Source organism: Syngnathus leptorhynchus, chromosome 1 (genome assembly GCF_054491065.1).
Source record: "Syngnathus leptorhynchus isolate UIUO chromosome 1, UIUO_Slep, whole genome shotgun sequence".
NCBI lineage: Eukaryota > Metazoa > Chordata > Actinopteri > Syngnathiformes > Syngnathidae > Syngnathus > Syngnathus leptorhynchus.
The window spans coordinates 23,541,539-23,566,610 of NC_141195.1; the positions used below are offsets into that span (position 1 = coordinate 23,541,539).

General features: G+C 49.1%; 3 protein-coding genes across 7 annotated transcripts; 2 read left to right on the top strand and 1 right to left on the bottom strand.

Annotated features, from left to right (window-relative positions):
* Positions 1–299: 299 nt before the first annotated feature.
* LOC147062814 (chemokine-like protein TAFA-3) lies at positions 300–8,768 on the bottom strand. Of its 3 annotated transcripts, XM_085907143.1 has the most exons (5): positions 7,827–7,884; positions 5,103–5,209; positions 1,804–1,953; positions 1,242–1,366; positions 300–813 (listed from the first exon to the last, which is right to left on the bottom strand). In XM_085907143.1, exons 1-5 carry the CDS (start codon positions 7,877–7,879, stop codon positions 802–804), a joined length of 447 nt encoding a protein of 148 aa, XP_085763269.1. In that variant the 5' UTR covers positions 7,880–7,884; the 3' UTR covers positions 300–801. The 3 variants fall into 3 exon arrangements, with proteins under 3 accessions (XP_085763269.1, XP_085763184.1, XP_085763339.1); XM_085907058.1 differs by lacking the exon at positions 300–813 and having other exon boundaries at positions 815–1,366; positions 7,827–7,900; XM_085907213.1 differs by lacking the exons at positions 300–813; positions 7,827–7,884 and adding an exon at positions 8,345–8,768 and having other exon boundaries at positions 820–1,366.
* A 3,032-nt stretch (positions 8,769–11,800) lies between these two features.
* LOC147062815 (rho-related GTP-binding protein RhoA-D-like) lies at positions 11,801–15,162 on the top strand. Of its 2 annotated transcripts, XM_085906850.1 has the most exons (6): positions 11,801–12,100; positions 12,611–12,796; positions 13,188–13,343; positions 13,774–13,894; positions 14,587–14,717; positions 14,794–15,162. In XM_085906850.1, the coding sequence occupies exons 2-6, from the start codon at positions 12,794–12,796 to the stop codon at positions 14,965–14,967; spliced, it is 585 nt and encodes a 194-aa protein (XP_085762976.1). In that variant the 5' UTR covers positions 11,801–12,100; positions 12,611–12,793; the 3' UTR covers positions 14,968–15,162. The 2 variants fall into 2 exon arrangements, with proteins under 2 accessions (XP_085762976.1, XP_085763061.1); XM_085906935.1 differs by lacking the exon at positions 12,611–12,796 and having other exon boundaries at positions 11,804–12,100.
* A 1,316-nt stretch (positions 15,163–16,478) lies between these two features.
* Positions 16,479–24,232, top strand: LOC147062816 (putative RNA helicase mov-10-B.1). 2 transcript variants are annotated; one of them, XM_085928162.1, is made up of 23 exons: positions 16,479–16,697; positions 16,786–16,888; positions 17,390–17,574; positions 18,924–19,020; positions 19,092–19,233; positions 19,334–19,592; positions 19,807–19,905; positions 20,133–20,295; positions 20,439–20,581; positions 20,657–20,836; positions 20,930–21,045; positions 21,115–21,314; positions 21,587–21,684; positions 22,207–22,304; positions 22,382–22,480; positions 22,552–22,651; positions 22,718–22,835; positions 22,901–23,092; positions 23,160–23,231; positions 23,301–23,426; positions 23,542–23,630; positions 23,714–23,826; positions 23,892–24,232. In XM_085928162.1, the coding sequence occupies exons 1-23, from the start codon at positions 16,546–16,548 to the stop codon at positions 23,933–23,935; spliced, it is 2,988 nt and encodes a 995-aa protein (XP_085784288.1). In that variant the 5' UTR covers positions 16,479–16,545; the 3' UTR covers positions 23,936–24,232. The 2 variants fall into 2 exon arrangements, with proteins under 2 accessions (XP_085784288.1, XP_085784296.1); XM_085928170.1 differs by having other exon boundaries at positions 20,933–21,045.
* The last annotated feature ends 840 nt before the right edge of the window (positions 24,233–25,072 follow it).

A 25,072-nucleotide genomic window follows, 5' to 3' on the forward strand; every position in this document is an offset into this window, starting at 1 on the left:
CAGTGACTGCCGCTGCGCTGTTGTCATGAGTTCCCGTGAAGAACGCTCCGCGCCAGTCTCTGCAATTTTGCCGATTTGTTCCCTTCTCCTTGTCTGACAGGCGTTTCTGCCGCCTCCGATGCTAATCACGAGACTTTTCGGCAAAGTCGTCCATGCCGTAAGATTCCCATCTCAGCTCTGCCGACTTTGACGTCTCTTTTGCTTGTGGCGAAGACGGATGCCCTTTCTGGAAGGCAGATGAGGCAAACGAGAGCAGAAAGCCGCCTCGCAAGTGCCAGGTGGTCAATGAGAGACGGAGGTATGTTCCCTTTTGCTTTTGAGGCTTTATTCATTGCCTAGAATACGTTTGAAAACACGCACCATTTTCACATGGAGAGCAGAACATCTCACTTGATAGCAGTCTGAGCTCAAACACAAAGAAAGAAGAAAAACAAAAAAGGTGGTCAACCACAAACTAGTTCAGGTAAATAATTCCTACAAAGGTGGCGCTTTTTCAGAGGCGGGGACACAATTTGACAAAAATGTTCAATTTGATGGCGTATAAAATCCAAAGGCCGACCATCGGCCGTGTTTCTGCGGAACGCCACGGGGGAGCTTTGAAGAATACGGCCCGCTGGCTGGGGGAAAAAAAAAAAAAAAGGACTTTTGCCCAGCCTGCCGCTTCCCTCGGTCCGGGAGGTGGCGTCGGGCGGCCCTTTGCGGTCGAGCGCAAGTTTGGGCCGCGCAAAAGTCCCGGCCGACTCGGCGGCCGGCGTTCCTAGCTCGGGACGAAATCTTCATCAGCAAAGACGTCTTCTTCGACTATCGCGTCACCTAAAAAACAGAAAGAAGCGGCTCAAAATGCTGAAGCACGACAAGTCCTGAGTGGAGGCGGAGCATTTTGGGCGGGGCAGGGCGGCCGGCTCTTGTCAAGCAGTCCGCCTTTGGGGCGGGGCGGCCGGCTCGGCTCTCTGGCCCATCTTCAATTTCAATTTACGAGCGGGGCTTAATAAGAGTGCGGTGATATTGATCGAATGCCTGAGCATTTTGACCTCAGCCAGCCGCACGTGACGAGGAGGAAAGAAACAACGAAACGAGCCTTTTCATCATCTGGCGATGAATCATTGATTAAAGATTTGGATGCACACGGTCAAAAAAATCCATTTCCAAAGCCGCCACCCCCGAGGTCGGGCCGGGCTGGACGGAGCGAGCGACGAGACTCAAGAAATGCCAAGATCTGTGGAGAGTTGGTGGACGCTGACCTTGGTGGTCTTGACTTTGTTGCCGGTGCTGCAGCTCCATCCCGTTAGGTCCGGAAGAACCTTACACTCCTCGCCTTCCATGCACGGCTCCATCTGACACCACCACTTCTGGCCCACAATGGAGGCTGGCGGAAAAACCTTTGTCAGTCGCAAAGCGAGAAATCCAACTTTGCCGCCATCGCGTCTCGGTACGGACGAGCGGCGCCCCCTTCGGTTTGACGAGTATTACGTTTCTCTGCGGCGCCGATTTGATTAAAAGGCAACTCATATTCAGACGCACATTGTGAAATTGAATTTCGTTCTGCCTTTTATTATTGATGACGACGTGGCCGCCGAGTGTCCCGCCGCCGTGTCATCGGCGCACGGGCCACCCTTTGCGCATTTGAGTGGAAACAAATCCAAAAGGACACAAGTAGAGGCTAGACGCGCATCTGGGAAACGGCGGGATGTGAGATTTGCGCGTTGCGCGTCACATCGGATCAAAAGCGAGGAGAGAGCGAGAGAGAGACGTCCAATTTGTTCAGCGCGCGTCATGGAGATCAGATATTGTTGATCTACGTACCATCCACGCAAGAGGGCTTAGCCCGTGTGGTGCCGGCGACCTGGCCGGGGAGGCAGGAACATTTGACCGTTTGAGATCGCTCCTCAATCTTGTTCTTGTTGCAGCAGCGATGGGCGGCGATCACCTCGCACGTGCCGGCCTTCACTTGCACTGCGCCAGACAGACAAACAAACACACACACACTCACAGAGGACTCATCGTTTGCAATAAAAAAAAAAAAGGGAGTTACTCCGAACGTTGATTTGGCAGGAAGCAAAGCCATCAGTCGACACGGAGCATCGTTTGAAATGCGACTTTTCAAGGGCGGGCAAAGAAAGGGAGCCATCTGTCCCCGTTGCTATCTCCGCTTTTGTGTTTTCTCCCTCGCTTGTACATTTCCAGACGAAGTATTATGAGTGAGACAAAGAAGCAGACTTCAATGCGAGGCCAGGAGAAGAATAAAAATGTCACAGTTGCATCCTAAGAAATAGGGGTGAAGTCCTTTTCTCCTCATTTATTTCCTCTTTGGCATTGGCAGCGCAGGAAGGAGCTTAGCGGGAGACAGCGGCCGGCGGACACACTAATGACCCCCGCGGGATCACTTCAGTTGACCTTTTGAAACGGAGCCAATCAAGGCCAATTCATTATGCACGTCAGTCTCCGTCGCAATGACGTCCCTGTTCGTTCGTTCGTTCCGAGAACAGATGACGCCACGGGATGGCGCTAGACGAACTTTGATGGGTCTTATCGATTGAAAACCAAACACAACATTTGAGTTTGTAAGGAAGCGCCGCATTTTGAGCCACGCTGAGAAAGCAAATGTTCCTCTTGTAAGTGCAACTCACACTCGCATTTGCTCAGCCAATTCAATGACGCGTGGTGGCGTGTGTGTGCGCGGTCCCGTCGGCCTCCATGCGTTTTTGCTAATGATGAGATGGGACCATCCGTTATGAATCATAAACACGGGGCAAATTAAAATTCTGCGAGGGTGCCTGCCAAGAAAATGAGCGATGAGAAAAGGGAACACACAGTCGAGCGCTCCACGAGAACAACGACCAATCAATTCCTGATGCGTCGGACTGGTGCGCATGAATCCACGTGACATTAGCGAGGAGAGCGACGCATTCACGTCCCTCCGGTATTTGAACTCTCGAGAGTCGAGTGGGCGGCTGAAGATATGCGCATATTCGGGGACACTTGTCATTTCCTTTAGCACGCTAAGAAACGCTTGATTTGAGGAGAAAAGTCACATTAAGCCGCACCGGGGGAGAACATTGTGTCGTAGTTGTTGCCGCCGCTGGACAAAATGGATTGTGTAATACAAGCTAGGTCACGAGGCGTGTGCGTGCGTCAGAGTTCTTGTCGTGTAGGTGTCATGGTGCAGATGGAGATAAATAGCGCGCTCTCATCCTGTTTACGTTGCGTGAAAGATTGAAGAGGGCCCCCGCAACGCACACGCCACTCAACACGGCGCGCGGCTGGCCGGCCGGCCTGGCGGGCACTCACCGGCATCTGCAAACAGCTCGTGCTTCACCACAAGGAGTCTCTTCAATAAGTATTTGACTTCTTTCTACTTCTTTTGGAGCATGTGAATGAAGTGGGGCCTTGAGCCAAGGCCACCGCATCACCGCTCCCCTTCTTTGGGGCAATATGCATGGCCACGCCCCTTTTTTGCGCCCTAGCCTGACAGTGGGAAGCATACAAATGCTAAAACAGTATTTCGACAATCTAGCGACGTTATTTCCGGAATGTCTTTCGCCTGTTGAGGCAGAGAGAGAGAGAGAGAGGTGGTGGTGGTGGTGGGGGGGTGAGATTTCAATTAATTTGAGCCAAAATAAGCATCAAACGCTCAGTGCGGGATTGAGTGATTTGTGCCTTAACGCAAGCCACCGAGTATTTACAGTGGTGTTCTCCAAGGATTAGTTGTGCCTGAGAGGATTAGTGAGGCTGCATTACGGCTGTTTTATTTAACTCACAACAGCAAAAGACTAAAAATAAAAGCCTCTTAAGCAAATTTAGGCAACATGAGAGGCTCGGTCCGACCCGACAGCTCCGCAAACACGACGGGATCTGGAAAAGCACGCGCGTCGGTAAACACAGACTCTGTCACGGGCAAAACTAACTCCCCACGTTGTTAATCTCTAATCTAGTAATCTGCCGAAAGTTGCCCCGCGAAACATATGCCGGCCACGGAAAAAAACGCCGCCTGGCTAAGAGTGCAGCATATGCGGCGGACCGCTCGGGTGCTCGGCGCCGAGGATTACGTCCCGAAGGACAGAGGGAGAAAAGGCGAAAGCCGTCTACACGGATGTTGAGGAGGAAAAGGGGAAAAAAAAAAAAAAAAACTTGCCTCTGCCCTCCGCAGGAATTCACACTGTGCCACCTGATTGGAATTTCAAGCTTTATTGACCGTAAAATAAAGCAAAAGTCGGGAGCTAGTACAACTCCTGCAAAGTAAAGTGAGCAAATGGAGGAGGACTGAAAAGACAAGATTGTTTTCAAGACGTGCTTGGTGTTGTTGTCACCAAAGCTTGGAAACAACTTGGACTCTCCTGCGGCCGGAACATCAAAACAAAACAAAAAAATACTCAATGGCGGGCATCACAAACACACACACACACACACAAGGTGCTTGGTGAGCGACCGCTAAGCGGCGTGAAAACGCTCACGTGTGTCATTTTCAGTTTGAATTTTTTATCAAGCCATATGGGGGAGACGCACACAGCGTCACTTAAGCGCCGAGCAGCTTCCAAAACGGGCCGACAGCCTGTCTCCCGACATCCCAGCGGAGAGCCCATTTGACGAGCCAACGGATGCCGGGCCGGCCCGTGGGACCCGCTCTGTGCGCATTCGCCCGAGAACAGCCGGACCGCGTTCCCGACTGACTGCATGCGCAACTTTGCACAAACTTCATGTCTGGTTTGGAAATAAAGTTGGACGAGGCGCCTAATAGTGTCACGCTACCGAGGTTTCCCCCCAAAGAACTGAGCGCAACGTAAAGGGCGGAACTTGGAGCTTCACGTTTTCCAGCCATCACTCTCCAATCGTGGAAAGCAGACTTACATATCTACGGCCGGTTATCGTGAATGCAAAAATGCTCACACAACTTTTTCGCCCCAACCGGAATGGCAGCGCTCGCCTCGGCTACATCTCAGATGAGAAAAAGGAAAACGCGGGCACGTTCATTTGTGCTCAGTTAGCCGATGGCTTCATTTCTTGCCGACGCAGAGATTCGCTCTTCTAATTTCGATGCTTCAGGCGCCGCGCGAGTCCGACCGACTAAAGCGGCTGCCGTGCGCCGATGGCCGTTTTTTTGATACCTGCGTGACTCCGCTGCGCGTGCGTCAGGGAGGCCAGACAGATGGACAGCAGCAAGCTCCACACACGGACGCCGCCGCCACCTCCGCACGGACAGGGCTCCCGCATTCTGCCACAAAAAGAGAACACTTTGTGAGAGACATAAAAAAAACACATGAAGACACTCCAAGCAGCGTTTGGCTGAAAAAGGCCAAGGAGATGCGTGCGGGCCATTCCATCGAATCGAAATGTCTACAGTACGAAAACCTGCTGGCGCCTTTCACAAACACACTCCGCTTTGGTCACGCACGTGACGTCTTCCGATGTTGCTTTCATGACAGAGAAAAAAGGTCGCGGTTGATTGTTGGAGAAAGCGAGCCGCTCTCAGATGACTTGTGCAGTCTGTTCCTTTCTTTTAATTAGTCCCGTTGGAATGCGCCCCCCACCCCTCCCCTCCTCACGCCTCCTTCTCGATTGCGCCGCTTCGCTTTTGTCTTCCCAAAGGTTTGTCAGAAAATGCAACGGAAAAGGATTCAAGATGTCTCCGTCCCCTGCACAATAATAACCCGCAGCAGCACTGGTTTGACAGGTTTCACCTGAAGCTACAGTCGGGATGTCACTACAAATGGGTCGTGGAGTGAGGCTGTAGATCCAGGTCAGGTGTGTCCAACACCATCACGTGTGGCGGGTTCTTGTCGCTTTGAATCTCCAACGAGAATTGCTACGATGGCACGGTACGACGGCTCGGTCTTCATTCCAACATGGAGAGCTTTTCTCATGTTGTTTGCCAAAAACTTCAGCGCCATTTCCCTGCCCTAGAAGCAAGAATCATTTTCTAAATCAAGCATCTGCTCGGGCGCTCTCCGTTGGCCCCTCGCTGTCTGTGCGGGCTTTGGCTAAGGCTCACACGTACGCATTCAACCCAAAATAGTTGGATGTCGTGCATCCATCTCCGTACATCTCATCACACCTGCCCCTCCCGTCTCATCACGACCCAACAGCAGCATTTCCAACGATTGACTTTTCCACACCTCAAACTCGGGACAAGCATCTGACGCAAATCTTGGACATAGCTGAACGAAAAAGTGCCAAGGACGGAAATTCAGGTTTTCGCCGACATTGTCGTCTCGCGTTTGATCGGACGAGGCCCCCCCCCGTCTGGCCGCCGAGCGACTCTGCTCTGGCTCTGGTTCATTTTTTTTGCGACGTGCTCAGAAGAAAAGGTTTATTTGTGACTCTTTTGTGGGCTGACCTTTCATCGGGACAAAATTAGAACGCTCCAAACGAGGTCCTTTGGGTTGCATATTTCCAAACGAGGCCGATTTCCTGATGAATCCTGCATGCAGCCTGCCCAATATTGACATCTGGAGCCTGACTGTGACCTTTTGCGGCTGCTTTGCTTGTGCACATCCGCTCACTCCATCTGGCCACATGTTAGCCACACTCTCTGTAATTTGACTTTGGAGGATTTGCTCGCCGCCGATGTCATGATGTCGCTTTAGCATGACTGACTGAAACCTTCTCCGCAGCGCAGTCATTCCACGATCCCGTCGCCCCTGACGACACAAGAAAACGGCATCGGCCCCGCGAGAGTGACGCAAGAGTGCCATCGGCCATTGCGCAACTTTGCCGTTCAAACGAAGAGTTGTGTATCACTCCAATGTCAACCTTTTGTTTTCTAACATCATCCTAAAATCAGCAGGAGACTAAAGCAGATGCGACATTCTCGCTGAAAATTGGATTCACGTATTTGTAGTGATTGTAAAAGCCGCCCCGCTCGTGACCGGATTGCATCAGCGGAGTAAATCTCGGACAAAAATTGTTCACAGCTTCACTCATCTCCCAAATCCCTCGCTCGGCATATTATGGCACACTGAGCGAGAGGCGCTTGCAAAAAAAAAAAAAAGCTCGACGGGGGCTTGCGTGAGCCACCGGACCCATTTCACGGGAAAATCGAGCATCCCCAAAGTAGGCCGCGACAGGGAATACATTTTTTTTCTCAAGAAAATTCAAATCTACCAAAAACATCCAAGTTCTTCTTTCCACCAGTGTGCGCTTTTGTAAAAAAAAAAAAAAGAAAGGGAGAAGCCAAACTGGAAGTGGCTGAGAGGCAGAGCAAGCTTGGCGTTGAAGGAACACTCAGCAGGCAGCGCTTGGCGACTGCTTCAAAGCAACAGAGCGGAAATCAATCTTCTGCAGCGTGTCCAAACGCACACACTGGCTCAGACCCGCATCGGCGCTCGCTCGATAGCAAAACACAAACAGCTTCGCCACACCGACCAAATGCAACGTTTCCTCCTTGTGTCACCACTCTTACTTACTTCATTGGGGGGGGCCACAGCTAAGAGCTGCACACACAAACACACACACACATACACACACACAGACGAGTCGATCTGCTTCTTCTGTGTGCTTATTTATTCATGCATGGGTTGGTCCGTTCCACTAGTTTGCCTTTCAAAGCGCTTTCGTAATTGCCCCTATATTGTCGGCATTGATTTGACCTCCACAAACAAGGCCACAGCATCATCTTGCTTGGAAATTTGCCTTCACAATCAGCTGTCTTTTTTTTTTTTGCGTCATATGGTGGCCATGAATTGCATTGCAACACTGTGGCAGTCAACATTTTCCTCCCAAAAATGACGGATGTTTGAAACATTTCTAGTGTCATGCTAAAGGGATGCTAAGGCCGAGCATCTGTTGCTGCGGCGTTCTACCTCTGGTCAAAGAAAAAGACTTCTACTTACTCTTTTGCTCCCTTGACAAGAACACAATCCGTTGAATATGTACATTTGATCATCTGCACGGCGGCCATGTTCCATCATTAGTCATATTAGGAGGGGATTCGTCAGAAAAGTGTCTTAAGGATGCGATCCGTGTTTGGCCCACAGCGCTCGCTCGTATTACTGTCAAGCTCGACCTCCTGAGCAGACTGGGACCGGGCACGGGGGAAAGTCACTGGACACCCAAAGTGCGCTGCAGCTCAGCTTGGGATCCCGTTACCTCATCTTTCAAAGTGCCGCTAGCCGTATCACCTCAAGGGGCCCCCCGTTTCATTCCCAAAAAGTTGAGATTTGCCATTCAAGCACAAAATGCTCCAAATGAGCCAAGAATTGTGATCTTAGAAAGCCTCCACTTTTTTTGATAACTTCACATTTTCTCCCAAGTGAGCGACAGCTTCTTTATGAACTTTTCTAGTCACTTTCCCCGACACAGGGTGCAATCGACGGCGTGAAAAATGGAGCTTTGCCTCATGTGAACCTACCTGCTGGTGCGATGCGGTGTGGTCTGGTTCTGTTAACCCCGAGAGCAGACTTGTGTCCTCATAGCTCCTGCGCTCTCCACGAAGGAAGTCGCGCTCTCATCCCCGCTCGCCTGACGTGGGCGAGGAGCGACATCAACATCCGATTCCACAGCCAGGCGAGCTGCAGAGATGCCGACTGGGCACCCGCCGACTGCTTTACCCCGCTTGGAAGGAGTCCACCCACAGAAAGTCCCTTCCTTTTTTTGGCACAGGGAGACAAACTTAGTTGTCAAGTCCGACGGCAATATCTGCTGAGTTGAAGCCGCTCATCAGGCTTTGTTACGTGCACAATCCTTCTCGCTGCCTGCAAACGACGGGACGAGACAGTCCTGACAGATGCGTGCTGCTGTTTTCCGGAAAGAGACGGGCTTCTGCTTCTCTTGCCCTCCTGCAGATGAGGATGAGTGAGAGACTGGCTGTGCGCGACTGTAAGTGCCCTTTTAGTCTAGCGAGGGGAACAGCGCCCTCTAGCGGCTTAATGACAAAACTGCTGACCGCACTCAATCAATGTGCAAGTTCGATGCATGGACTGAGCGATCAACTTTCTCCAGTAAAATGAACAAAATCTTAGAAATCTTTGTAGTAGATTTGCATCATGGACATTTTATTTTAATGATGTTCAACATTTCAGTCTTGTCCACGTGTGGGCCAATATTGCTTTCGTCGTTAAGTTCTTTAGTATCTATAAATGATATCATAATTTTATTCTAACTGGTGGAGGCCAGTGAAGGTATGTCTAGAATGTCTGCAATGCAAATTTAATGATGTGTGCTGCCGCGAGCGCTAATGAGAGTCTGGAGAAAGGCGAGAGCATTCCATCCATTAGCAATGTGGGACGAGACTGGCCTTTCATGCTCTTTGCAGCTTTGAAAGAATTAGTCCCTTTGAACAGTTACATCTTTGATTGAAAATGAGGAAAAGACGAGAGGCGAGAAAGAGAGAGAGGGGAGGGGGTCTGCCGGTCGGTCGCCTCCTGCTGTTATCTGACATAAAGTCTCGGTTGCCCAGGGCAGAGCCGCTTTTTAACCGAACTTACTGCCTTTGATAAATGAACCAATCAAAGTTGTTGTTTTTTTTGCTTCTTTTAAACTCCAGAACTTGTATCTGGAATGAAATAAAAGCAAGTAAGAAGCCGAGCGGCTAACGCGTCAGAAGCTCTGCATTCAAAAAGATACACCTTGTCAGATACATTTTAGCAAGAAGAAAAAAAAAAAAAATCGATAGAAGTCCAACGGTGTTTCCAAGGTGCGGGATGTCACCTCGAATTGTGATAATTGTGAGTGTGTGTCGTACGGCAAATGTTTCGAGGCCCTGGTTCTCTGGAGGCATGGCGTGCGGTCTTTAACTTTGAGCTGCTTTGCTGTTGACTCGGACGACAAACGAAATTCATCGGAAAACTCTGGCCTGCTCTCGGCGACACCGGACCGTGTTGAAGTCGCGCTCGTCCACGCGGCGCTAATGCGGTCACAAAGAAAAGCTCCTCTCGAAGGGGACGCTCTATCTTTACGGACGCAGACTGCCACCGAGGTCTGCGTTTGGCGCCTGGAAATGCCCGAGGGTGTCGCAGGCCAACCCGAGCGAGCGTGTTGACAAAGGACGAGCCGAGGCGGCCGGCGTGCGTGCAAATGCCACCCATCCCGGCGGGGTCGGGTTGTCTTTTCACTCCTTCCAAGGAGCTTCTTCCCGCCGTGACTCTGTTATCTTGAGGCCCACATGTCCGCACAGAGTACAAAACCGATCCCACCGGTTCGGGATTAGGGGGGTTAGCCTCTCCACCGACACCACTCGAAAGCCACCACGAAGGCTTGGAAGCCAAGATGTATTTTTGTTGGTCTGCCCAGCATATCTACTTTATCCATCCATCCACGCTCACTTGTTGCTACTTATTACTGTCCCGTGTGGCTCTCCGCCGGATGCTGGGCTCATGTCGTGACCTCTCCAGTCATCTTACCGAGCAAAACAACACCGAGAGAGAAATCTGGGATTCACGGACGGGAATATCTGTTGTGCCTTCTGTGCTTTTAATCCGCTCCCACTCTTCGTTTACCCCCCCCCCCCTCCCCACTCACTCTCTTATAAATCCCGTAAACAGCTTTAGCTCTCATCGGAATGGTACCAAACACAAAAGCTTCTGTTTGGAAGTGCAAGAGAGACATTTCTGCACAAGCATTTGGACGATTTATATTTATATAAAAAGGGAGCAAAATATTGGCAGATACTTGAAAATAATTGGTGTGAACGGTTTGCGACCCATTTCTGCCTAAAATGCCGTCCCTCTTTGGTCCAGTGTGCAGAACGTTGAGAAGGAATGTGAGCATTTAGTATCTGTTTTTTTTTGTTGTTGTTTTTTTTGCAGGATTGGCTGATCTTTGCCTGAGCCAACAGTTTTCAGGGTCTTGGTTTTGAAAAGCCCTCAAAAGTGTCTCCAGGCAGAGGGTTAAATTGCCCGACCGACACTTGCACGGCCCTCGGCCCGTTCCGATGTGTGTCAAGAGTCCACGGAGACAACCTTGTGCAAAGGGGAGACCGCTGAAATCAATTCAGTCCATGTGCCGGTGGGGCCACACTGCCCTCATTCATCCATCTCATTCCTCCTTCTCCACCTGCTACTCCCTTTGCACACTTGTTATTTCTCCAAGCCCCTCCGTAATACATGCAGGCCACTTGCAACCGTTTGACAAAAGACACAGTGGAGAAAAGAAATCCATGGCCCCGCGTTTTGTGGAGAAAAATCAGCTCCATGCACGAGAAATGATGGCGGCCATAAATGTCAATTTGTGAAGAAATGTGAGGCTTTTTATTTGGTTTGGATCGAGGTTAAACATCTTCTAAGTATCCTCTAGAGAAGCCAAGAATACTTTTCAGTAGTTCATGGCGTCAATTATTTTTCAACGAGTCCTCATAAAACAAGTGTGAGATGTTCCTTGTACACGAAGGCCCTCTTCTGGTGAGAACTGCAATTACAACAGCTGAACGTTGACCATTTCGCGAGGGGGGGCAATTGTGCACTTATTTGACAACAATTTCTGCTCTCAGTAATATCAAGAATACGTTCTTGATTTATTTGACTCTTCACAGTTAATGCCATCAATGTATAGCAATGCATGTTTGTTTTGATTTGCTAATTGGTTCAGACAATTTGAGCATTCTTGCTGCTGATCGCGCTCATTAAACAATTTTCAAAACAATTCAGTATTGCTTGAAAAATATGCAAGGTGAAATATGTATTGAACAAATTGAACAAAAAATGGCCAGCAAATTAGTGACATCACCGGCTCACCGTAAAGGGCTGTGGGAATTGGAACAGTTAAATCATTTCAGCCAATAGCGTGAAGGCGTTGTGAATCGTCATCAGGTTGCATTCAGATGATCCGATTTGGCCATATATTTGTTGACGTGTTAGGGCACCGGGAAACATGTCTTCTCTCTGGGACGCAGTTTGTTTTTGTTGTTTTTTTCCTCCCCAAGAGTTCTAGTGTGATCTAAGATGTGAAATAAAATCCAAGAGGAAACATCTTGAGGCGTTCAATGCCAAAGTTGTTGTCTACCGTAGGTTTTACGAGGGGCACTTGAATGCACCAGCCGGGGAGGGGATGTGATTGCTTCCCAGCTGGGACGCTTCACTTCGTATATTGCTGCCGTTAGTGCTGGTCCTTTCCGCTACCCGCCGGTGTAGGCAGGAAACACGGAGGCGTGTGAAAGTCTTCCTCGGCCCAGGTAGGCGAATATAAAAAAATATAAAAAATTAACGAGTGTCACTGGCTTGTTGTGACAAGACAAATAAAACTTAAATTAGCACTGGACTTTGAGCTGGCTAACTAGCTAACTCGCAGCAGCTTAGTGACTTGTTGAAACATGTTACTTTCCCCCGAAGTTTTGTATCGATGCATTCCAAATGTATTTCGGGGTGGCAAGTCACTTCACGAGCATTACCTATGGCCTTGAAAGTGATTTCTAAAAATTGGCACCTTGAACCGAGTAAACCATCCCTGAAACTGGCACGGTGGCTCTGATTTGATGACGTCATGTGATTGCGAAGTTCAAGTCTGGACTTTTAAAAATACGTCAGTGTGTTGACGTCTGTCTGTCACTAGAATGTCTTGCAGTGTCCGAACAGCTAACCAATGAAGTGAAGAGCGACGTTTGAGCGCGGCGGAGCACTTTGAAAGCTTCCCGAAATGTTTCTCCGGAGGAATCTGAGCAACCACACCCTTGTTGTGCTGCTAGGCTCTGGCGTTTACCAGCGGCTTGTAGCCGTGCCTGTGGCGGGGAGGAAAACAAAATGCAGTGCGCTGTGATGCTATTTGAACCAGCAAAGCTCTGCGAAGCTTCAAGGTGCCAGTTGCACATGCAAATGCAACGATCTCCATTCGACTTTTTCATCCACAACAGGAGCCAGACTACTTCCGGATGGTACATTTATCCCACACTTTCTTGCTCTGTTGCACGGGATGACACCAAATGCAATCTAGGAGGTTCTGTGGAGTGGCTGACAAGACTGTCCAGTGGCGTGAGAGAAAATCCGATGAATTGGTTGAATACTCGTCGTGTCATTTTTAACGTCGTTAAGACACTCTGGGAAAAATAACCTAAAAGGATGCTCTGGAAACAAACGGATGAACTGAATTTAAAAATGACACTTGGCAAGGTGGTCCAGTTTTACGCGAGTAGTCTTCATCATGCAGGGCGTAGCTCAGGGACAAAGCGCACATTTTTTTTCAGGACGGACTTGGGCGTCCTTGTTCTTTGGTTCAGGTAGGCGGGCAGCGGGCGGTCCACTCAGGCACGTGTCTTGCACTTGCAGATGGCAGCCATCAGGAAGAAGCTGGTGATCGTGGGGGACGGCGCCTGCGGCAAGACCTGTCTGCTCATCGTTTTCAGTAAGGACCAGTTCCCGGAGGTCTACGTCCCCACGGTCTTTGAGAACTACATCGCTGACATCGAAGTGGATGGCAAACAGGTACTTGAGCCTGGGGGCGGGGCTTTTCTTCGTCACAATAACAGGAAACGGATTGGCGGACGTGGAAATCCCCATTGAAGCCTTTGTACCCGATGACTCGTGTCACTTCCTCGAGCCGCTCCAAATGGGGCACGGATCCGCCGGGAGTTGGCTGCAGACCAAAGTCCGGTGTCAAGTGCCAGAAGACTAACCCAAGTGTTGCGAGGAGAGTCGCCTCGTAACTCAGAAAAGAGCCCCCCTCCCCCATTTCACATGGGCCCGTATTTACTTGCATAGAGATGTGACACGGTTGCGTGGCGGCGAGTTCCGGACGTGTTCCGTTCATATTGGAAGTCCAAGTGTGTTTTTGCGGCCAGCTCCTGTTTAGCAGCAGGGAAAGGGAGGGGGAACCATCTGGAAGAGCAGCTCACTGACCTAGTTTAAACGGCAGGTGGAACTAGCGCTGTGGGACACGGCGGGCCAGGAGGACTACGACCGATTGAGGCCTCTCTCCTACCCCGACACAGACGTCATCCTCATGTGCTTCTCCATCGACAGCCCCGACAGTCTCGGTAAGCGTCAGAGCGCTAAGGCTTCCCTCCACAGCCGAGTAAGTGTCGCCTTTGAGCATCTGCCGAGTCATAAACATCGTCTACGTCCGTTTCCGCTCGTCCTCTGTCGGGTGATGACGCGGCAAGCCCAAATTTGAAAAGTCGGAATGTTCTGCCCGAGAAGCTCGTTCCCACGCCGCGTTGGTATCGCTTCTCTCGGCACGTTAGCGGAGGGCCGCTGACCTCTCTCTATATTTGCACGAGGAGGAAGCCAGCCAGCACCGTGCTTCTCCTTGTAAGGCAAAATGCCCCCATCGTGCGCACGCAGCCGGCCCCCTATTTCCGCGTCTAGCCGTCTGCGCGGAAAAGCAAATGTTGCACGCGCCGCAACTAGCAAGCGACCGCTACTTTTTTTCATGATTGAGACTTTGCTCTGCAAATTTCAGCTGACTTTTTTTTTTTTTGCTTTGACCCGCAAGCAACAAATAATTTAGAAAAAACAGCCGTTTGACAGATGACGAACAATTCTCCCAAAGAGCCGTCACTCCGAGGTGCAAACTATTGCTCCAAGTTGGCTTTGTTGTCGCTCCTATTAAACTGCCCCCTGCTGGCCGAGGCATGCGTGCGCATGCTGGGTGCAGGCTTTTCAACCACTGTCATTTCAAATGCAAAAAATCTATTGCCACACGTCGTTTCATTTGACCTTTCCATAGAGAACATTCCGGAGAAATGGACGCCCGAAGTGAAACACTTTTGTCCCAACGTCCCCATCATCCTGGTGGGCAACAAGAAGGACCTCAGGAACGACGATAGCACGCGCCGAGAGCTGGCCAAGATGAAACAGGTGCGGCCCGACCCAGCGCGTAAATCCCTCGACCGCGGCGCCATTTTCAGCTCGGCGTCCCATTGCCGCCCCGCAGGAGCCGGTCAAGTCCGACGAAGGCAGAGACATGGCCAACCGCATTAGCGCCTTCGGCTACCTGGAGTGCTCAGCCAAGACCAAGGACGGCGTGCGGGAGGTGTTTGAGATGGCCACCCGGGCCGCCCTGCAGGTGCGCAAGCGCAAGAAGAGGAACGGCTGCCAGCTCCTGTAAGGGGGACGCGCCAAAGACCGACGACACGACACGGCTGTACGAGCAAGACACGCGGGCCCTTTGTGGGACCTTTGCTCTGCTTCTCACACCTTTGGTTGAGGCCAAGGACTTGCCTCTCCCTCCCTCCCTCACTCCCTCTGAAATGTCTTTGTAGTCATTGACTTGACAAATACATCACATCTTCGTCTGCAACAACTTGCTTTCTTTCATTTGTCTCGACTTGGCTACGACGGGCCTGGAGAAGTTAAGCCAAAAGTTTTTTTTTTTGTGATAACAGGTTCTACGCAGCCCAAATCTACTCAAATGGGCACCAGCTCATCCGTGTCCTGTCGGGAAGATGAGAAGGATGGCAGATTTTTTTTTTTTAGCCTCTTTTAATTTGCGCTTGTTTGTGTGTTGTGCTGCAAGGCGGCTTTATTGAGAAAACACATTTCGTACACAAGGCGATTCGATCAACCTTACGCAAGCAAAGACAGCTGAACAGAAAAATAAACAAAAGTAGCTTGCAAAAATTCGGGAGGATTTTCTAACACTAATGCGGCTCCACCTAACGATGCAGCCACTGAGATACAAGTATCAATTTAAGATGGGGTTTTTTTTGTGTGTGTGCGCGCGTGTGCACATTCTGAATCTGTTTCTTTGAAATTCAGATGCATGATCAATTTGCCAAAAACAGGAATGGACATAACAAATGCTCTAGGCTGATCAAACAATGACGATTAGTTTATTGACCAAAAATTCTAAACCCTTGTCTGTGATGAAGGCCCACATAAGTGAATTTGACTTTGACTCTTTGGAAGGCCAAAGTTCCTTTACCAATTGGTCAGAAGTTGGAACGCCCTTCCTTTCCGTTGCGGCGATCCTGTTGGTGTCTCCATATGTTACGCAACCCCCTTTTTAGCAAACAAATATTGAATTGGCTAAAAGTTCATGGTTTCCGCTTTGACCACCAGAGGGCAGTGTTGCCCATGGCTAGACTTCAAAACATAGTTTCCGTTCATAATCCTTATACTACGCGGAGGTGTCCAGGAAACAACAATGGCTAGAGCAACTACACACAGAAAACACTCAATTGTGCTTCGAAGTGTATTTAATGTCGTCAAACGCAATTCACCCTTGTTTCGTTTTCTAGCTACAAGCAGTCCTCTTCAGTTTCGTTTCTTGAGAACGAGACGGTTCGTGTGGGTTGGCGTGGTTGAGAACGTGGACTGCACCGGATTGGCTAAAACACCGCGGGAAAATCGCCGATAGCCACGCCCCCGCTTGCCCGTCGTCACACTTAAATCGGGATTTATTTTCTTCCCAATCGTTCGAGGTTAAGCTAAATAAAATAAATGCCTTCAACACGTGTATTTACATGTGTGTTTTGGTTTTGATAAACACATCCGGGATTTTTCAACCTTGAGTTCAATTCTCTTTTTATGATTGCGTGTACAGTCGGGGGGCGTGTCGCTACTGGGTAGGCGGGGCGAGGGGGGCGTATTGCAACCGCCTGGACGGTCTTCAGTCGAACCCACTTGGAGAGTCCAGCTGGCTTCCGCATTCAGGAGCCAAGCACGCGAGCGTCGGCCGGCCGAAATGGACAACAGAAGCAGCAGGACAGAACGAAGGAAGAAGTCCGGAATTAAAGCGGGACATGAATTCTTCGCGTTTCTGCAGGAAACCAAGCGAGCGAACATGAGCGATCGATTCGAACTGAAGGAGATTTACAACATCGAGTTCAAAGCAAGGCGAGTGTAAAGGGTCCGTTCGGCGATGGCTAGCGGCCGAGTTCAAGTCTTTTATGTCACTGTCGGTCGATTTGTTTGTGCTTTTCAGAAATCAAGAGACCACTGTACCAAACTTCAGTTCAATGCTGTACAACATGAAACGGGCCAACAAAATTAAAGTGGGCAGAGAGCAAGTTCGCGTCAAGTTTGGGGTATGTATGTATGAGATACATACTCAATCTGCTTTTTTTTTTTTTTTTTTTGTCTTCATTGCAAGAGTACTCGGGTTTGCTTAGAAAACGAAACATGTTCACATATATGGACCCAAAGTTGTAAACAAGAATAACTGTGCGAAACGACCTCCAGGGGGCACTACGTAAACATGTCAAGCACCAGAATGACTGACTCCAATTAGGTTGAATATGAAAAAACATGAACAATGACTCAATTTTATATTCCTCCACCTCCTACTCGGTAACAGCATCTTACATAAACAGGTTAGTCAATAGAGGTAACGAATTAGCTACACTTGAATTTACTGTATTTCCTCAATGAATGGACTACTCCCTAAAAGTAGTTTGCCTTTTTGTAACCTGGTCTAAAGAAATCAATATGGAAAATGGATTAAGCACAAAATAGAAACCGGAGTCAAAATCACATAACAATCCTTCTCCTGAAAATACAAAAGCAATAGTGATGCTGTGCACACGCAGGTGACGGAGCTTTTAAGGGCGCGCTGGCACGTACCCCCCAAGGAGCACTTGCACGTACCCCCCAGGGCACCCAACGTCGTCAATGGTGTGGAGGCGCAGCCATCTGCGGGCCAAATGCAACTTTCTGTCGCCGAAGAAAATCAAAAACTTGCCTTAGTCTTTACGGAAATGCTCAGGAAGGACAGGTATGTGCTCCTAAACATCCAAAAGGCTGCTGTGCTATGCTAATAGCTTGCACGTTCCCCGACATGTTATCATTAGAACATTAAATAATAGTACTATATTAATATTATCAATGACATACAAAACATGATGTATAAATAATATAAATGATATATGTGTGTGTAACATATGTAGATGTAGCTTAAGTACTGTAAATATGGTTTTAGAGCTCTTATTATTATAACAACTTTTATAGCAAGTGTACATACTGTAAATATGTTTTTTTAAAACTCTTATTATAAACAAACTATAACAAGGTACAATACTGTAAATATGTTTTTAGAACTCTTATTATATATTTGATAACAAAGTACTAGTGTTCGTCAACTTTCGTGCTATAATTCCTCAATTTAGAATTTTTATTTTGAATTTATTTTATTTATTTTTTTCGTGGTGGTGGAAAAACTGTGATGTACTGAAGCCGCGATAAATGAACCGCGAAATAGCGAAAGATTACTGTATATGTGTGTGTATTGTTTTTTTCCCAGGCAAATTTTCTTTGCTGCATCGCAGATTTTTATGAAAACAAATATGGCGGATTTGATTCATTGCTTTGCCAATTTTTATGAAAACAAATATGGCGGATTTGATTCGTTGCATCGTGAATTTTTATGAAAACAAATATGGCGGATGTATTCGTTGCATCGCAGATTTTTATGAAAACAAATACGTCGGATTCGATTCGTTGCATCGTGGATATTTATGAAAACAAATATGGCGGATATAATCGTTGCATCGCGGATTTTTATGAAAACAAATATGGCGGATATACTCGGTGCAGCGGGGCTTTGTCTGCCCATATGACTTGACAGCACACTAACCTTTCCGTGACCCCGGCCGGCAGTTAGGTTCGGGTTTCTGTCCTGTTCCTCGTCAGCTGGTTGGCTGACACTTCCTTTGACCGTTGACTTTCTTTTGCTAAGTTTCTTTTCCTGTCAACACAATAATAATATTGAGTAAATTGTGGGATAACTTCCACTTCATCAGATATTGAGTAAATATCTACTACTACTTTCCTAAACGGAGAGCTTTGTTGGTGCAAGGGAGTTCTGCTCATGACTAAAAAAAAAGGAAGGGAGGTATAAGATGAGATGAGTTCAAGGAAACCTTTTGGAGCTAGACGGAGAGAGACCTTTGGGAGTCCTACTCGTAAATGATGTGGGTACTCTATCAGAGCTGACCAGTGCTCCACCATCCAATTAGTCCAACAAGCTTAACCCGTCCGAGCGTTAAGTTGCGCCGAATATCCGGCCGGACGAGAGATGACAAAGTTGCCATAGCGTGACCGGACTTGTTTCTTCTCATCTCTAAGGGCTCGTTTCGTTTCCGACAAAAACGGCATCGTCATCCGCTCGGACCGCGGCGACTTCAATGATGGTTTGCTTTGCTTGGAAGTGGAAACCAATCAGGTATTTCTTTTCTCGCCGTCCGCGGTAACAGTCAAGGAAAAACTTCAGTTGTGTTTTTCTGCTCCATCCAGTACGTTGTGAACCTGACGGTGGAAAACACTGGAAGTCAAACTGTGCTTTTGACTTACTACACGGCATTGCACAAGCTCAGCTGCTTCACTCTGCGGGACGAGCACAAGGTGACCCGGAAACACCCTCTTGCACTCCAGCCAGGTCCGAAAACACTTTTTTTCATTTACCCGGGATCCTTAAAATTAATAGCCGACCCACGCTGGCGTTTTTTTCACGCAAAGCGTCTTTCTGACCATTCCAGGTGACAGCTATGTGGTCCAGATCCACTACCGTTTTCAGGACGTGGGCAACTATCCAATCACGTTGGCCTTTGAATTTGGGCCGTGTTCCTCCCCCGTTGCTGCCTCCTTCTACATCATGCGCTATATTCAGGTTCATTATTTGAGCGCGCTGGGCATGGAGCTGAAGCCCTCGGCGCCATTCACACGCTCCCGACCCGGTCCCACCCACCAACTTGCGCTCAACTACTGCCAAGTGGTGGATGGGGTGCTTCCCGATGGGTAAGTCCAAAACTTTTTCGGCACGCCAACGTCTCCTCATAGCGGGGAACCAACGAACATGTACGGCGACGGTCTCATTGTGACCTTCCTTCCTTCCTTCCTTCCTTCCTTCCTTCCTTCCTTCCTTCCTTCCTTCCTTCCTTCCTTCCTTCCTTCCTTCCTTCCTTCCTTCCTTCCTTCCTTCCTTCCTTCCTTCCTTCCTTCCTTCCTTCAGGATGTCAAAGATGGAGTTGATCAAAGAAAGGCCGCTTAATTCTTATATGTTGCCAAAAGATTTCACCCAACAAATCTTGAAGTCATCTGCCCATAAAAGGTTTGTTGACACGCACCTGCCGACATTTAAAGTCTGTCTTGTTAGATAGCAAAAGTTGTTTTGTTTTTTTTCTTTTCCTAAAATGCACTTACAAGGATAGGCACACTTTGAAGCAAAGTAGGATCAAATCACTTGGCAAGAATTCAAAATCAGCCCACACTTGCTACATCCAGCTTGCTCTCAATGTTTTCTGTCTTTTTTTTTTTTTTTTTTTTTTCCCCGGACAGGACTTTGAACTTCAACAACTACTCTCTGAGGTTCCACCAGTTCTTGTATATGGAGGAGTATTGGATGCAAGAGAACATCAAGCAATACTTTATACCCAACAGCGAGCAAAAATTCGCCGAACTGAAAAGAGACCCCGGCAACGACAAGCTGCTCATTCTGGAGGTTCGCCGCTTTGCTCACGTTGGTGTTTGAGAAGAGTCGGACGCAGTTCCTCCACTTCGCCGCCCGGCCCGTATTTAGAAACAAAGCTTCGTTTTGAACACGAGCCATCAAAAGGATCAAGGTGTGACCCTTTTTTTTTTAAGGTCCCGGGTCTGGCTGAGAACCGGCCGTCTGTGCTCCGTGGAGATCAACTACTGGTTTACCCTCAGGGAGAAAGCGGGCACAAGTACCGCGGCTATGTCCACAAAGTAGAACGGGACTCTGTCAAACTGGGCTTCAGTTCCAAGTAAGAGGCTCCGTCGGGTCGGGCTGAGCCGGGCCGGTGTCGGAGCATCACGCCGTTTTGTGTATGTACTCGCAGGTTGTTGGATATTTTTGTGGATGGCATGAAGTTCAACGTGGAGTTCACCTTGAACCAGCTGATTCTGCGTCTGCAGCACAGAGCGGTGGAATTGGCGCTCAAGATGAACCTGAACAAGGTGTTGTTCCCGCCGGCCGAGCTCTCCTCCCAAACGCTTGCCCACGACGTCCCCGAGCTCAGGTGAGGCGGGCGGGCAATATTGCGTGATGGAATCAAGTCGGGATGAAGGTTTGGAGCCCATTATGCGTCTCTCTCTCCCCCGCACGCACCCAGCAGTTTCTACAACAGACAACTAGAGCAAAACGACGAGCAGCGCCAAGCCGTGCGTAATATCGTGGCCGGCACCTCCAGACCCGCTCCCTACTTGGTTTTCGGCCCACCCGGCACAGGTAAAGGGCGGGCAGGGGGGGCGGGCGGCCGGTCGTCAACATTTGAGCTAAGCCTCTCGGTCTTTTCAGGGAAAACAGTGACTTTGGTGGAGGCCATCAAGCAGCTGTACAAGGTCCATAAAGAGTGCCGCATTCTGGCCTGCGCTTCCTCCAACAGTGCTGCCGATCTCCTCTGCAGCAGGATTCTGCAAGGCCACGACAACAAGAGCACGGTGTACCGTATGTACGCCAGCAGCCGGGACCCGCAGGCTATTCCCGAGGACCTCAAGGTGAGGTGGTGCCTTGGGCCGCCTCCGACCTCCGCTCTCTCTTTGAGTTACGAGCGAGCTTTGTATTTTACGCCGCCGTGACTCAACCAGAACGTTTTGAATGGCTTCATCTCTCAAATGATGACTTTGGCCGCCATTTTCGATTGTTGACTTGAAACTTGAGGAGATACTCTGTGATCTTTTGAGGGGCAGCCCCCAACTGACTGCTTTGAGTCCAAGTGTCCATTGTGTTTCAGTCCCATTGCAGCTTGTGTTTTTTATTTTTTTGACAGGCATGCTCCAACCTGGTTGGAGACTGCTACTTTTTCCCTTCCAAGGAGAAACTGATGCAGTATCGAATCCTGGTCAGCACTCTAATCACAGCTGGAAGGTAGGCCCGTTTGCTTTTGAATGCTCGTCTCATGTTGCCGACTGACCAAGTCCAATCAGAATCGACTCTTCGTACCGGGGAAGAAGAAAAGTGTACAACAGGTCCTTTACATGTGGTGAAGCGGCAAGGGTGGGGGGGGGGGGGTGAAGTGGGACGCCACAAAAGCCAGCAGCCCGGCGCAGCCCAGTCAGTCCACGCCGGCCCATTCGCAGCCCGGAAGGGAGGCAGCTGGGTACGAACGTGCGGTTTTATCGCCAAGCTTATCGTCCTGTTGTCGTGGAGACGTCCTTGGTCTTGGGTGGGCGGGCTAAGGGATCATCCAGATAGTATTCTTCATTCAGGGGAGAGCACCAGATAACAGATGTTTTGGGAGCGGGCCGACAACAACTGGCTCTGTGGCCTCGAAAGTCAGTTGCCCGGGTTTTTCCGAGCTGGAGGAGGGACACCGCCAAAATGTTTGATGGCTGGTGAAGCGCCCAAGTCAGACACAAAAATCACTTTTGTCATTCCTGCTGTCTTCAGGTTGGTCACAGGAAACCTCCCTTTGGGTCATTTTACACACATTTTTGTGGATGAGGCCGGCCACGCCACCGAGACCGAATGTTTAATCCCACTGGCCGGTAAATAAACCAAAGATTAAGGAGGGGGGGGGGGGAAATTGCCATCTCCAACTGACTCAATGCGTTTTGGTTGAAAGGGCTTCTGGATCCCGAGTCCGGCCAGCTGGTTCTGGCCGGGGACCACAAACAGCTGGGGCCCATTGTGGCGTCCCCCACCAATTTTCGACACGGCATGGGTAAGCGCAGTCCCGTCGCCCTCTACTGGCGGATGTAAAATGCCCTAAGCTTGCTCCACCGTCTTTTCTAGATGTTTCCCTCTTGGAGCGACTGATGACAAATGAGTCCATTTACCAGAAGGACGGCGACTTCAATGACCAGTTTGTCACCAAATTGCTACGCAATTACAGGTTTGGCTAGTTTGTCCTCCTAGTGTCCCTCCCACCTATCTGAAATGATTTTGCAACACCTCCAAGGTCCCATCCGGCCATCCTGAAGGTTCCCAACGAGCTCTTCTATGACGGAGAGCTGCAGCCCTGCGCCGACCAGATGAAACGCAACTTCTTCTGCAAATGGGAGTACCTGGAAAAACAGGTAAGGCTTCCTTCCCCCGTTGTAGCACGCCAGCTAGTACCGTCTCCATGTCCGATTTGCCGCAGGACTTTCCGCTGATTTTCCACGGAGTGGTGGGCCTGGACGAGCGCGAAGCCAACAGCCCGTCGTTCTTCAATCGAGCCGAGGTGCAGGTTCTGATGGACTACGTGAAGAAGCTGCTGCAAAGCGCTGGCAAAAAGGGCCTGGCGACCATCTCGCCCAAAGATATTGGCATCATCGCCCCCTACAGGAAACAAGTAAGCATCACTCTGTTGGCCAGCGTTGTGTTAAAAGTCAATGCGAATCAGATGTTTGCTTTAACAGGTGCAGAAGATCCATTGGGCCCTTAAGCGACTGGAGAAAGAATTGCGGGGCAAGGACATGAGCGCCCTGAAGGTAATTAGCGGCAAAGCTAACTGCCGCAGAGTGTCAAATGGTCGGTCAGTTGCGGATGCTTTGCGTCAGGTCGGCTCAGTGGAGGAGTTCCAAGGTCAGGAGAGGCGAGTGATCCTGGTGTGCACGGTCCGCAGCAGCCCCACCTACACGGACTTTGACAAACGCTTCAACCTGGGCTTCGTTGCCAACGAGAAGGTACGTCGTCCACCTTAGTAAAATTACACGTCACTTTTGAAAAATCCCCCCCCAAAAAATGCTACTCCCAAAGTGCTTCATGCAGCAAATAAGTGTCCAAATGTTTTTCGGTCAGAGATTCAACGTGGCGATGACTCGAGCCCAAGCCTTGCTGATTGTGGTGGGGAACCCGGTGGTGCTCAGCACCGATGCCGTGTGGAAGCGGTGAGTGCTGTGCCGAGCCGCCGCTGCCACGACCGCTTTTGGCATGACTGAAGACTTAACGCCGTTGTCTCGTCCCCTTGCAGCTTCATCAAATACTGTCAAGACGAAAAGGCTGACCGAGGTTACAAGTCCGTGGAGGAGGACCAAGCTGTGGCTGAAAGACATTCGTCTCTCTTGCGCCAAATGCATCCCATCGGTGAGTCAACGTCTCTTGGTGGACATCTTTCAAAACAGAACATAAGCTCTTTTCTCTCCCGTCAGAGGAGGACAACGTGGATGAAAGCCACTTTCGACCGGAGGAGTGATCCGTGCGGTCTACGATGTTACCATGTCTGCGCCAGGGGACCAAACAAGAAATGAAAACGACGCAAATGAGATCAGACGTGTGACATTTTCAAAAAGAAGCTTTCTTCCCAAACCAAACGAACCACGTCACTTTGGAAGAATCCGCACAATCCGTGACTTGAGTTCTTTTTTTTAATTGATTGTATCAAGCACCTTTTTAAAGTGATATTCAATGTCTTACTCTAAGCAAGTGATATTCAATGTCTTACTCGAAGCAAGAAAATTTCTCATTTCAAATAAAGATGTATTTAAACATGTTGAGGCTGTTTATGATGAACTAAATTGAGTCAATGCGTGAGACTGGCCGCCGCCGATGTGATTGTATCGCCTTCTGGTAACGTTGTGCATTTTGTTTTGTTGAGTCTGGCCTCTCCCCACTGGCCAGTTCGGGGTACTGCATTTAAAGGTGTGCAAGATGGCCACTTTTAGTTAGAAATGTCGATGGCTTGCAAGCAGAACTCTCGCGTAATGAGTTTTTATTTTTTTTTCTAAAGGATTATTTGAAAGCGTTTAGCCGACGACATTACTTCAAAGTTGAAAGATCAAGTTAACTCCCTATTGTTGACTCTTGACCTCCTCGCTTGAGCAGACAAATGGTGAGTAAATGCATCGAAGACTTTTTGATCCGTGATGACAATCGAAATTTGTGGCATATGGCACAAACACAGCCCTTTTGTTGAGATATACATTTTCCAGACTCGTGTTTTTTTTTTTTTTTAATCCGCTCCAGACAGATGATCACATCTGTCAGAAGAACAGGACACATTGTGAAATGTCAAGTTTATTTTCGAACCGTTCTCCGAGATCATGAGTGTATTTTCTCTGAGTCATAACGCTGAGTCTTTGAGTCACTAACTGCACAAATAAAGGGAGAGTAAACAATTTGATAATTCAAACAAGGCGGCTGTTCCTGTTTGTACTGCACCTCAAATGAAACTTTTTGGGTGCGCCTCCAATTTATGTCAATTATTGTTTTTCAATTATTATTACTGCAGCCTACGTATTCCACGGCCTAATTGTGTTCCAGTAGCAAATATCACCTACTGAAGATTTGTAGCTTTGAATGTGGCATGTAAAGTCCACGGCTTTCCAAAATG